The 13,240-nt window shown below is 35.7% G+C and overlaps 2 protein-coding genes across 3 annotated transcripts in view; one reads left to right on the top strand and one right to left on the bottom strand.

Annotated features, from left to right (window-relative positions):
• The window catches only part of LOC121673364 (integrin beta-like protein 1), a 134,413-nt gene extending 129,315 nt beyond the window's left edge, over positions 1-5,098 (top strand). For both annotated transcript variants that reach the window (XM_042046621.1, XM_042046622.1), the window contains exon 11: positions 1,343-5,098. In XM_042046621.1, coding sequence (XP_041902555.1) covers positions 1,343-1,434 — 92 coding nt within the window. In that variant the 3' untranslated portion in view covers positions 1,435-5,098. The remainder of the gene's footprint in view (positions 1-1,342) is intronic.
• Positions 5,099-5,494: 396 nt separating this feature from the next.
• Positions 5,495-12,115, bottom strand: LOC121673363 (fibroblast growth factor 14; the record flags this gene model as incomplete). Its single annotated transcript, XM_042046620.1, has 2 exons — positions 5,495-9,383; positions 11,902-12,115. Coding segments are annotated over 2 exons (351 nt in total), but the record flags the coding sequence as incomplete, so codon positions are not given.
• Positions 12,116-13,240: the final 1,125 nt, after the last annotated feature.

The raw sequence follows: 13,240 nt of genomic DNA on the forward strand, positions 1-13,240 counted from the left end.
GTTTCAAAACAACAGTTAAAAGCCTGAGTATGAATTTAAATAAGTAAGCCAGCTATGGAACCCATCAACAATTCTCACTCTAACAGACTACAAGTTACTGTTTCTTGGCAAAGGACGCAGTCTCAGTATTACAATCATTAGGTTTCCTTTGCCTTTGTTCTTTTACTGGACATTCCATGTGTCCATTGAAGTCACAGACAAGATTCACTTGTCTCATGATCCCTGGTGGGTTAGGGGCATAGTTGTGTGGGTTAACAGAGCTTCCTAGCAATCAGGCAATTGTCGGTGGGAGGCTGGAACACCTGGTAGCTTTCCTTATGATGTGATGGTAAATGATTCAAGCAGCTTCACCTTAACATTGTCTGAATATGCAGGTGGCAGATGTCGATAGAAATGGGCAGGCTGCCAACAAACCCTCATGACAAACATAGTGACAAGAAGTAGCATGGGAATTGCTAAATTAACTCACTGGCTGCTTCCTGTTACAAATCTTAATTTTAGAAAATCTTTGCTGAGCGATTATTAGATGTGAAAGAACTCTGCAAGCAGATTAGAGTGAGAGTGGAAAGGCTGACACTAGTAAATTGTGTCTTCCAGCTAGCCCTGTTTGCAAGGGTCATTTTCTGGAGGCAAGTAGCCAGTATAGCAGCAACAAGAGCCTTATCTGCAGCTCTAATGGCTAGTCATGGATCTTCATAAAGTCAGAAGGAAGAGGAGTTTACATAGATACAAAGACTACAGAGGTCTCAAGCTGAACATCTGAGAGTCATAAAAAATATTTAAATAAAATTAATACATGGATCTCAGTACTAAATGTTTCCCTGTTTCAAAACAGGGCCAAAATATTTTTCACTTAAGAGAGAGTTTGAGATAGGATTTATTTGTATAGCACTTCTAGATTTTAGGTTTAAAGATTTTGTGTTCAAAGTCATGGTTTTATTGCTATTCAGTTGGTTGCTTTTAATGACTTTTTCTTTATGAATAATAGTTAAAAGTAATCTTGTTTTTCTTTGTACTTGGAGGCACAGTGTGAACATTTAAGCCTCACCAGCTGGGTACAAACACTGGTGTACACAATTACACTACACCATACACAGTTACAATATTTGCAATACTGCTGATGGAATATTGAGAACATGCTATTAATGCCTTGTAAGTATAGGTGTGGAGTGGCTTCTTAATGCAATGGTACAGTAATTGCTTCCTTCCAAAGGAAAAAGGGGTAGGGGAATAATAAAGGAACAATGAAACTACTTTAGCATAGCTTTTTACTTCCCACAAAATACATTTTAATGTATTACATTTCGATTATGATAATTGCCCTTTATTCATTCTATTCTAGGTAACGGTGTTTGTAGCTGTGGAAACTGTGAGTGCTGGGAAGGATGGAATGGAAATGCTTGTGAAATCTGGCTGGGGAGAGAATACCCGTAATGAAGGATGTCAAAGATTGAGGAGGGTTTTTTTTGTTTGTTTTTCTTTAGGCTGCTAGGACATTTAATTTCAGAAGTGTCTGGGTGTGGGTGTGCATGAATGCACACATAAGTGGTTGTAAATACCTTAGAACACATTTGAGGATCTGCTCATTAAAGAAATGCATCAGAAAACTAAACAAGCAAGCAGGACAACCCAAGCTCTAGAGGGTGAAGTCATAAAATACTGGCCCTATGGAACTTCTCCAGAGTTTTTTTAAATTCAGTGGAACCAATATTATACCTGTTGTGACTATTTCTTTGAGCAACCTTAGGCAAAGGTATAAGAAAACCGTTTTTTTAACATTATTTACTTGGTTGTCACATCTCCTTATCAGTATGCACCTGTAGAAGAGTAGCACTAGTTGAATATTTGTCAAATAATTAGTTTGATTTGTTTTATGGTGTTTGAAAAATACATGATTTGTCCCTTTTTTTTCTTTCCAATAATCCTAATTATGCACCAGCTCATAAAATGAGAGAAACTGTAAAGAAGCCTATAAAAATACTAATGGTTTTTTATTTGGTCAAATAATTGTGTCACTGAGGTCCAATTACGTGACACCCCTAGACTGAAGACCCAAAATGTTTGAATGGAACCTTTTCCACAAGAGAATTTTTAGTTTCTGTGGTTGATATGTCAGTAAGTTGGTTATCTAATCTACATATTACAATACTTTCAAATACATAACCTATAGAAACATAAGGAATGAAACTAATAAAGATATAAAAGTGTGATTGCCTATTCTGCATGTGTATTCTGCAGCTCAGATGTACTTCTACTGTACTGTTCTGTGTATCTACAGTTGCCTCCTACATGTAAAGCAAAGGAAAATTTTTTATTTTAGTAACTTTTAGGATGAAAATTCTGTCTACTCTTAGAAATCACTGTTCAGGATAGATTGCCCTGTCACACGTGGAATTCACTGAATTTAACTGCTTTTATAGAAGTGGAGAACCTGAATGTCAACTAACTTGAAAAAACATCTGTGCTATGCTGTAGCTTGGTCTCAGCCAAAGATGTTTGGACTATGTCAACAAAGTAATTAAAGTTCTAATACAGTAAATACAAACAAAGCAGTGGTATGAACAAAAATTTTATTTTTATTTTCCAATGGTGAAATGCTGCTCAGTGTGAAATTCACATTGAGTTATGAACGATGCACAACTATTGGGACTTCCCTAACTTATTTACATATGAGTCTCTTATTTTTTTGTACATGTAGATTTGGCAGCCCTTGAATTCTTTAGAGCAAAAAAAAAGAAATATACATCTTAGTTTCAAAAGTGTTTACATTTTGTGAAACCATGATTGAGCAAGAAATTGATTAAATGGCTCAAAAATACTTCTTTTAGATACCAAACTTTAGCATTGTGGTTTAGGTGCCAAGGTCCTGATTTTTGAAGAGGTACATGACTCAGAAATAATGGAACTATGTATTAACAAAAAAAATGTATTTCCATTATCGGTCTAGAAATTAGTTTTCTTTTAGGAAGGACAGTTTTGAAATAGGAAAATACAATGGTACAGAACATGTAATAGAATGCAAAGTTTCAAATTAATTTAACTGCTCTATTATTCCCCCATCCCATATAGCTTGCTATTTAACTACCACTTTTTTTCCCCTTAACCTGGATTCTTTCTTTCTTTCTATAAATGAAGCTCATGAAGCCCATGTTTTCAGGAAGTATAATTACCAAACATCCAACTTATATATAAGCTATGCAGATACATAACTAGACATACATCCCAAAGCTGCTAGCTACTCTCTTATCAGATAACCAAAATATTAGGCAGAGTTCTAAACTGTATTCATAAAGTATAAAGAATCTTCAAAGTAAAATTCATCTTGAAATTTTATTTTATATTTTATACTTAAAACCCTTAAACTCCATGGAGTTCAACAGGAATATTTTCTTAAGTTTTAGCATATATGCATTTTGTCAACCTTAGTGTCTGGGGAGCACAAATTGTTGCTTTTATTTATATTTATGAATAAGGAATACCACTGACCTGAATCATCTTATAATCGCTGGGTTTTTTGCTTATACATTCATCTGCTGAATCAGAGTGTAAACAATGAAGGATACAAAGTTCTCCTTCCATTCCTTCCATTTGTACTTAGTACTGTATTAAGAAAATACTAGATAATCAAAACTCTTATCTGGTGTCAGTAGATGCTTTTGACTTGTTTTGTGGCATCATAACATATTTATATATACCGTAGATCAGCTGTGGTATTTCAGGTACTCATTCATATATAAAAGAACAATTCTTTAGGTGGTTGCAGTGTTGTTGATGCATTTTACTTTGTCATTTGCTTTAATTTTAAATTTATATACTTAAAGAGTATAAATTAATTTTTATTTCTACTTAATTTTTTTTTTTTTAAAAACCAATCAACTCCAGCCTTTTGACTACTGGATGAATTATGTAGCCATAGCATTTCAAAAATTGTTATTCAGGTTGTTTGTTAGCTTACATATGGAAAAAAATCAGAATATCTAAGACAGCTACTCTCAGTGGTTCATGAAAATGCAATTGTCAAACAAAATGGTGCTATTACTATAAACCTTAAAGTATTTACTAAGACTACTAAAAATGTAATGTACACATTAATTCTTTTCCAATTTTTCTTCTGTTTCCTATAATGTTGCTTGAACATTTCCCCTGCTTTCTTGCTGAGGTAACGGGTGATGTGACACCCAGCATATCTATTTTTGGCTCATTTCCTCTCTAGAAAAATGAAATCAGAAGGAATAAGATTATTATTCCACATATGTGAATATAATAGCTGTATTAATACATTGTTATCTTACACCTCATTCCCTACGATGGGAATTCCAGATATATAAACTGTAAATACAGGAAGAGGCATAAGGAAGTGAAGCTTACTGCTTGATTCTTCATAACTAGTGACTGTAAAAACCTGCTTCCAGGCCTGTGGCAAAAGGCAAAACCAAATTGGATAAATGGGGACTTTTTAATGATTAGATTGATAAACCTTATAAACAAAAAGGTACTATAGCCTTGTTTTCTTCTTATGTGAGAAAGAACACAATCCAGAAGTGTGCCAATGCTTCTATAATAAACTTGCAGGATTATGCCTATTGTGTATAACATACCTGTAATATCACCTATAAAAACCTGTGGATTGATTTGCTTCTATAAATTATTAACCTGCTTGTGATCCTTCTTTTCCTGTGGCTATACTCTTTCTTAGAAACACATAGATGCATTTAATCATGTACTTGCTCTCACTTTTCTGATGCATTGCCCTTGCTTCTTTGCAGAATGACATCTCACTTTGTAGCTAAATGATACAGCTAAATGATACTGGGATGAAGAAAGCTAAGTTGAATATTTCTGTGACTAAGTAATTGAACAAAAATTTTATTACATCTTTAAAAATAAGACATAGCATTTGCATTAGTCATCACAGAAAAAAACCCCCATTATTAAACATTTTAGAATGCATTGCACGAAATATGAATTTATCTAAAGGGCCATTTAAAAGAAAGAGAACCTTCTTATTTCGTCTAATTTTGCTTCCATTCGCATTGGAATGTAGCTGAATAATATCTTCTTTATACCAATAAACAGATGGATCATCATGATACACTTTTACTGCATGGACCAAACTGCCTGCTTTCATACCTCATTTCTTAAGCTAGTTTTAAACCAAGACAAAACATTTCCCCATATATATGTATATGTATATGTATATGTATATGTATATGTATATGTATATGTATGTCAGGGTTCTTATCATTGTTTCAGGTATGACCATAGTCAAAGTGGATTGCTATACTTTTTATCTAGTGGAGGGGAGGGGCTGGGAGTGATTTATTAACAAGAACATTAATGAAAATGACAGTATATTAAAAAATCAATTGAGAATGGCTAAAAAGCCCAGAATACAAAGCAAAAGCTCTGTTATGTGAACTACAAAGCACTTAAAAGGAGCTAGAGGCCCTTCTATAGGCTCTATCACGTGAGCAATCTCATAAGGATTCTTGTGTATTTATAAAATTTTTGAAGTACAGCAAAATGGTGCTTTGTTGAAGTAGTTCATATCTCCTCAAAACTGGATCTCTAAAACTGTGCAGGTGTGACTGATTTTGCTAAATAGAACTGTAGCTGAAACACAGATTTAAAACGAGAAAAGGAGAGAATGACTTTGTGCAGTGTTAACATATAAAATGGTAAGATGAGGTTAGATTGCAGTGTGAACAGTCTCTCAGAGATTAGAGAAAATCCAGAAGAACAAAATACAAAGCAAGCATGCAGAAGACCTGGAACGCTGCAGATTCACAGACAGCTGCACATGTAAGTACAAAAACCCCAATCTGTAAATACAAATTGATTCCATCAGGTTTACTATACAGTACTTTAGTAGTAACAGACAGTTGAAAACAGCTTTCACTTAACAGCAAAATTAATTTTAGAGGGAATAAAATGGTGAAGTCTCATCCTGGAGAACAGCAAGAGAGGTATTATATTAAGGAGCTGAAATTTTCTTTGGCATGGTAAAGGGGGAGAACTGAGTTTGCCAACCTATTTACATGAAGTTTCACCATCCTGTGGCCAGTGCAATGATGCTTTGCACAGTCTGCTTCTTACATAAACTTTTTTGTTGGTTTCCAGTATGCCTTCATATAAATGTTTTATTCATCATGTTGAATCTGTGTATACAACAAATAAGAATAAACACAAACTGTACAATGCGGACAAACTCTTTGCATATATGTATGTAAATTTGTAACACTGACCAACAGTTCTTTGACAGACAACCTACAACATGCAGTTAGTTCATCCTTGCCATACTCTTCCCATGCAACAGATGAGACAAGACAAAATTAAAGGGAGGAAACAATGCACAAAGATACCTTTGTTATGTTTAAACAGATTGTAGAAAAAAAATTAGGACATTGATTCATTGGATTAAACACTCATATGAATTTAGCCCACAGAAACAAAATCAGAAGACCATAATTAAAAAAAAAAAAAAGCTGTATTTTCAGTATGTACTAACTGCTTAAAGAAATTAAATCTGGCCTTAATTATAGCCTCCCAAACTGGTTCACAGATCATAGTTACTCAGGACCAAAAGGTTAATGTTGAAAACAATGCCTATATAGGATCAGGCAATAAACCAGATCCTCCTTGCATGGCTCAGCCAGGTCTCCAGCCCTGTCTCTCCTCAGGCTCTTACAATGGATGAGTAAAAAGACAGCTGAATGGGACATGAACTCATGTATTCCCTCCTCATGAATCAGGTGAGAGAGAATGTAGCCTTCAGCTGTTTTATCTTACTTGAAATATTGTCAAGTTCTCCTCTTATAACTGTAGGAAGGCCTGGGGCCACAGTGGGACCCTGCTGACAGTACAGCATCAAGGCTGCTGCCTCTCATGGGGCCTGCAGTGCAGAGCAAGCCCCCAGCTCACCATCTGAGTTGCTTTGGTTTGATTTTGTTTTCTCAGGGATGGTGCACAAATCCCACTGGACCAGATGGGATGAGAAGGGCACACCAGAGTTTTTAATAAAGTGTTGTTTTCCCCACGCACACAGATTTAGTGCTAGCAGGCAAGGGCACAGTCTTAAGTCAAAGTTTCTTTGCATTTTTATCACAGTTTTAGATTAGGTTTGTATTTTTTTTTCTCTACATGGATAGAGGGCTTCATGCTTAACTCATTCCCTCCCTAGAAAGACCCAACATCAAGCATTATCTTGCTGTTCTCATATCACATATACAAAAAGAAGTCTGACCTACAGAAAAAAAAGAAAAAGTTTATCTAGAATTTAGCAGCTTTACAGTAGCCTCCTTGAAGAGTGCACTAAATGTTGCTTATAAAAACAGAACACATTTGAAAAGTAGTATGAAGGGTTCATTCAGACTGAATCAGTTGTTCAGCTGAGCAGACAGGGAGTTTGAAATAATCAGCAGTCTCTTTTAGGGAATTCAGCACAAAGATGTGATAAAACAAATTGCCAGAAATACTGTGCTAAAAAAGGAATGGATGGTTTCCTCTTTTTGTCTTTAAATATCAAGGTAACAGCAAGAGGCCAAGAGAGTGTTGCCACAGTTTTCCAGACTGAGATACAGTTTGATCTTTGCTGCCATTTCTAAGAAACAAATACCTTCTTAAGCATACAGAGAGTGCCCATATTTTTAATCCTCTGAAAGCCTGTGACTAAGTGTGCAAAAACTTCAGTGGCATCTCTGTGGTGTTCTCTAAATTTTCCCCCCACCCTCCTGTCCTTCATCCCCCACAACATTGACTTAATTGTTCACAAGTGACAAACTCAAAGGGTTGATGTTGTTTCTGGTAATATGACCCAAGGCTTCAATTTTATGATGTTTTTGATTTCTTCTAGGTTCATGTAGGAGAAAGTACAGTATATAGAGATCAAGGCAAGGCACCTTCAATCTAGCAATTTGGTGGGCATGTTATCCTAGGAAGCTGGGTGGAGGTACATACTGGGATATCAGTGAAATACATAGGACCGGACTTTGCATGCTTAGCTAAAAATAAAAATAAAGTTTTGTAATATGTCCAGTTTTAAAACTTCTTTTTTAAAACACCAGAAATATTAACCTATAATTTATAACTACCCTTTGCATTGGTGCTGCAAAATAGAACACAACAGCATCCTTGCCCATGCTTTGCTAAGTAGGTGTGGGATTCAGCCAAAAATAACAATGGCATTAAGTTCGGTTCCTTAAAAACAGGAAAGGATTATATTTGAAATGGATTTAGGTAGCGCAATTCTGATTAGTCTTACTTTTTATTTTTTTTTATTGGTGGTGGTTGTTTTTCAAACAATGAAGATTTAGTAGATGAAAAATGAGCCTTAATTCAGGCCTACAAGGCCTACAAAATTCTTTGGACCCACTTTTCCAAAAATGAGTGGGTCTTGCTCGCTGGGCAAGGCAAATGTTACCATTACCAGTAAGCCTGTGATATGTATAAAACACACACACAAAAAGAAACTATAGGGGGATGCCAAACACACATTTCAGAAAACTCCCCGTTGGTTGTGTTTGACACTCTTCCCTCCACTTCAATGCCAACCTCAGAAGCACAGTATCTGTTACTAAAGAGTATTCACATTTAATCAATATTTTAAGCCAGAGACAACAATCCTATTCTTTATAGATATAATTTGTAATAATAGATTTTTGAAGGCTTCCTGATTCCCTGATTGCTTTCAAAACTAAGCCACCGGCAACACTTAAGTTATAGAGAAACACAATCCTTGCAAAAGGTCACAAACAGTGGAGCGAGCAGCCTTATAAAAAAGGGAAGAAGAGAAATCCATAATAGCACAGGTTTACAGCATCTAACTAGAAATTACTTGATTATTTGTGTGCTACAAAATAGAACTTAAACACATGGATTTTGCTGAAACTGGACTCAAAAAGGGATTATGGGCAATTGTCAGCAGGCAAGGTATCAAGTGTACTTGTGAAGTATGTCATTCACATGAAGTGTCACAGTCACAGAAAAGATATTAAAAAGGCATTCCAATATCTGGTAGGGCATTCCATGGTCTGAGTTTAGCTGGTTCATCCAGGTGTCTTCTTGTTGTGGTGGAGCTACATGTTGAGATTTATCCACTTGCAACAACTCAGTTCAGAAACAGCAACGGGCAAGTTGGTGACTTGCCGCAAGCTGATCCACAGACACGGCCGAGGGGAAGTCTGGCAAGGATAAATCGCTCAACTGTACTCAGGACTCAGTAAAGTCACAACACCTGTGAGGATCTGGCTATGTTGTCTTGCTCTTGTTCACTGGTTTGCCGCCATTCATTATTGCAGATGCACTTGTGCTTTTACTTGGAGTTACCCCAGCCTTTGGCACTGTTTCTCCAATATCATGCAAAGATGGTTCTCGATACATGGCAACTGAGGAGAAAGAAGAGAAAAGGAGAGGCATTTTTAACAATGTATCAAATATAGGCATTCATCTCAAATAGGATTAATTTTCTATGTTCGTCTTGCATACCAGGGAAACTACTTATTTTGAAAGACACTGGTTTTGCACCACTGATAGAATTGCGTGACCCTCCAAAATTCTCACACTTCTGCATCTGACTTAAAAATGCAGTGGGAAACTGAATTCTTGCTTGTTTAATATCTAATATAGGTTCTTGGAAATGAAAAACCAGTGTTCTGTCTTTGCATAAGGAACACAAAAATACACATGTATATACACATGTGTATGTATATACAGTCCTTAAATGAACATTAAATAAACACGCAAGCTGTTAGAAGTAAAATGTGATAAGACGGATTGTAATTTAAAAATGGGATCATACAATACAGTTGTCTAGACTTAAGTGTTGTTAGTCATACATTGCAAGACTAGGCTAGGGTCCACTTCTACAAAGTAATGTGTACATCAGTCTCCCAAATCTGAGGAATTTGGCCATGGTCTGTTCCTAAGGTATGTTCTGAAGAAATGTCCAGGAGATGTGGAGAGTACAAAAAAGGTTTGGGGGTTTTCCTTCCTCATTTCTGAAAAAATATGCAGTAGCCACTGAGCATCACTGACTGTAGAAGTGCAGAAAACTCCAAATTAAGCTATTAACTGAATTCTTAGAGGAATTAGAAGTTTGTCTCTGGGCTTCTGTCCCTATCTAACCACTTTAAATCCTTTGAGGGAAATACATGTATTCAATTACACACTTCCAGCATTAAGCTGCCTTAATGATTAATGCTCTTGGATAATTCAATTTCATTTTCCATGTCACTGAATAAGGTAATATTTCCACTTATACCTAACTTCAGTAGCATTTATTTATATCAGAGCAATGTTAAAAGAGGTGTCACAGCAGTCAAAGGAATTAATCATCACTCTGATTTCCAGACTGGGTGTGTGCTGCCTTAGCACAATTCCTTCATCCCTTGGCTAATTAGAGTAGGAGGCTGGAGCTTCAGAGTACTGACCTTGATCTTCAATGGTGTGAAGTTTCATAATAAATGTAAAGGGCCCCACAGCATCATTAAGTAATCAAATACTTGTTCTAACATTTCCAGTGACATAATCTAAATCCTTTTATAGCTTCTGGAAGACTGAAATTAAATGTCTTCTCTAGAGTACATAAGGCTGGTTATGATCTATATCTTCAGAGTGGCCCATAAATGTGTTTAGGGCACTTTGCTGATTAATTAAAAGAGCTTGGTGAAATAACACTGTGACCTACAAAATTATTATGTTGAACAACATGAAATGGAACTATAAAGTAAGGAATTATATAGCAGAGCTGTCATATTTGATGATTCTCATAAGCAATGTAAATCAAGATATTTCTAAGCATTGTGTAAGCTATTTTGATGGAGTCTGATCATCCAAACATTATTGAAAAACAGTAACTTTTTTCCTAATCCATAGGAATTTGCCTTGATTTTAAAAATGCACTGGCTTTCCCTCCCTATAATTCTCACTTTAATACAGAGGGATCAAGATATAAAGTATTGATATTGTTGAGAGCTTATGAAACAACTGTAAGCTTCCACAAGACAAGGTAAGCACAAAGGCATCAACCTAACTTCAAATAAACATAAGATTATTCTGATTCTTTCCTTATGATGAAACTAAAGTACTTTACAAACTCCTTCAATCAAAAATTTTAAGTATCAAAAGAAATTGGACTGCTAACCAAAGCATTACTCAGGTATGCGTTTTCAGATGGTAAATAACGAGATAATTTTCAGAATGACTGAGGCTATGTGTAGCAATTAGAACAATGAGGAGTGACATCAGGACAAGAAGCAAAAAGCAGCATAGGTTTATAAAGGCCTGCAGAATACATAGGATAACAAAAAAGTTCCAAGATATAAATGGATTTTTCAGAGAATGTGACATCATTTTGGTGTGTAAGGTTACTGTGACTGCTGTTTGCTCCTGTCTTGGTTTAAAGGCCAACTTACATGAGTTGTGTACATTACTCCAATTGGCAAAGTAATACAACATGGTTTATTTTGTAGAGAGACCTTTTTTTTTTGTATTAGAAAGCTTTTACTTTGAAATGCTAACATTTCATCTATTCCCTTTATAACTCCCAATCATCCTACAACATCCATTATTTAATTCTGCCTAATGAAAGGACTGTTTTCTCACTGCAAGACTCACAACAGTTTTTGTCCCTAACAGCAGAATATTTTAAAAGCAGCAAAAGGCTCTTCCACAAAAGATTTCTTTTCTTGTAGAATGACCTCTTTGTCCCTGAAAAAGAGTTTTTACATATGCCCTTTGTAGCATCACTACACAGAAGCACAAAACTTCTCCATGAAATTTTGGGAATGGCATTGGGATTGGCCCCTGTGTGGGGCATGCACATTCAGGAAGGGCATTTTGGAAACCACTCCCTCTTCTTGTGAGATCTATAGGAAGGTCTGCCAGGGATGGACTGAGCCTCACCTTCCAATGGCTTGGGTAGAAAATGAGCTGCTGGTTTTGTTTTCTTCACTCTGTTTCCTTTCATGACCTGCCCTTCTTTGTTCAGCCCCAAAAACCAGGCCCTCCCGGACTCCTGTTGTCTGTAGAGCATGGATGAGTAGATTACATAATAATTTTCAAAAACAGACTCCTTGAATTTGCACTCTGGTGTAAAAAGTTCCTGTGGGAAGAAAAATAAATGTTAAATGGTATCTCCAAAGTGCAGGATTTGTTTTTTTAATGTACAAATACCTCGTGATAAGTTGTATATATGAGTTATGATAAGGTTCTGCTTTAAAACTAGAAGTACCGTCTTTCTCGGGAAGACCTCCAGTGAACTTATTTCACTTCCCATGCATGCCTTAGTTTACCCATCTGTGCAACAGAGATAGTATATTTTTAAAGTAGAAAGAGAGCCACACAGGCATAACAGCACTATTTAAAATACAGGCATAATTATTGTTATTATGCCTATTTTTCTGATAGGATATACTTATAAAGATTAAGAAAGTCTATGCTAAAATAGTATTAATGAGGTATCAGTTGTTCTGTTTTAACTGAATGCAGCAGACTCCCTTCGGTTAACAACAACTAATATTTGATGCTTAAAGTGCTGCTACCAACATATTGACATATACAGCATTCCCTGTAGTCCAGGAAAGTACCACCACAGGAAATACTATTCTGATGTACAAATTTCTGGACAAAGAAAAGTATTTCCTACTGGCATCCTCAGCATTCATTCCAAAACTAGAATTTTTTTTCAGAAGTTACATTCAATACCAGCAGTTGTCCTAAACTCTATATAGGTTAATCTAAGCATAAACTTCTGTAGTCCAAGAGCCAAATAATAATTAATATATATATATTAATAACACAATTAACTAGCAAAATAAACAGTGTGAACATACATAGAGATAGAGATTACCAAAATTATTTGAAAAAACCCAGCAAGTTAGTAAGCAAATAAATATACATTTAAAATATCACAAGAAAATAGGATTCTGTGTGAATATGATTTTTCCGTCTGTGGACCTATCTGCTGAAGCCTGTAGAAGAAATAAGACATAAAAGGAGAAGGTAGATGTGGGAAAGGAGGAAGTAGCTTGCTAAGTTTTCAGAGCTCAAAGTTCTCAGCCCTGAATACTCTTTTTATCTTTCTTTTAGTTATCTTTCCTAAGAAGTGAAAAAATCTAGAAACATCATATTTTTTCACTTCTCCATTCACAGTATTTTTTTTCCGTTTCTTTTTGTTCCTGGCCCCATGCAGTACTGAGTTAACACCCAGCAGGCAGTGTATTTTCAGGGTCTCTATGCCATC

This window comes from Corvus kubaryi, unplaced genomic scaffold, assembly GCF_017639235.1.
Source record: "Corvus kubaryi isolate FWS band 111438036 unplaced genomic scaffold, C.kubaryi_AGA036_p1.0 65366, whole genome shotgun sequence".
Lineage (NCBI taxonomy): Eukaryota > Metazoa > Chordata > Aves > Passeriformes > Corvidae > Corvus > Corvus kubaryi.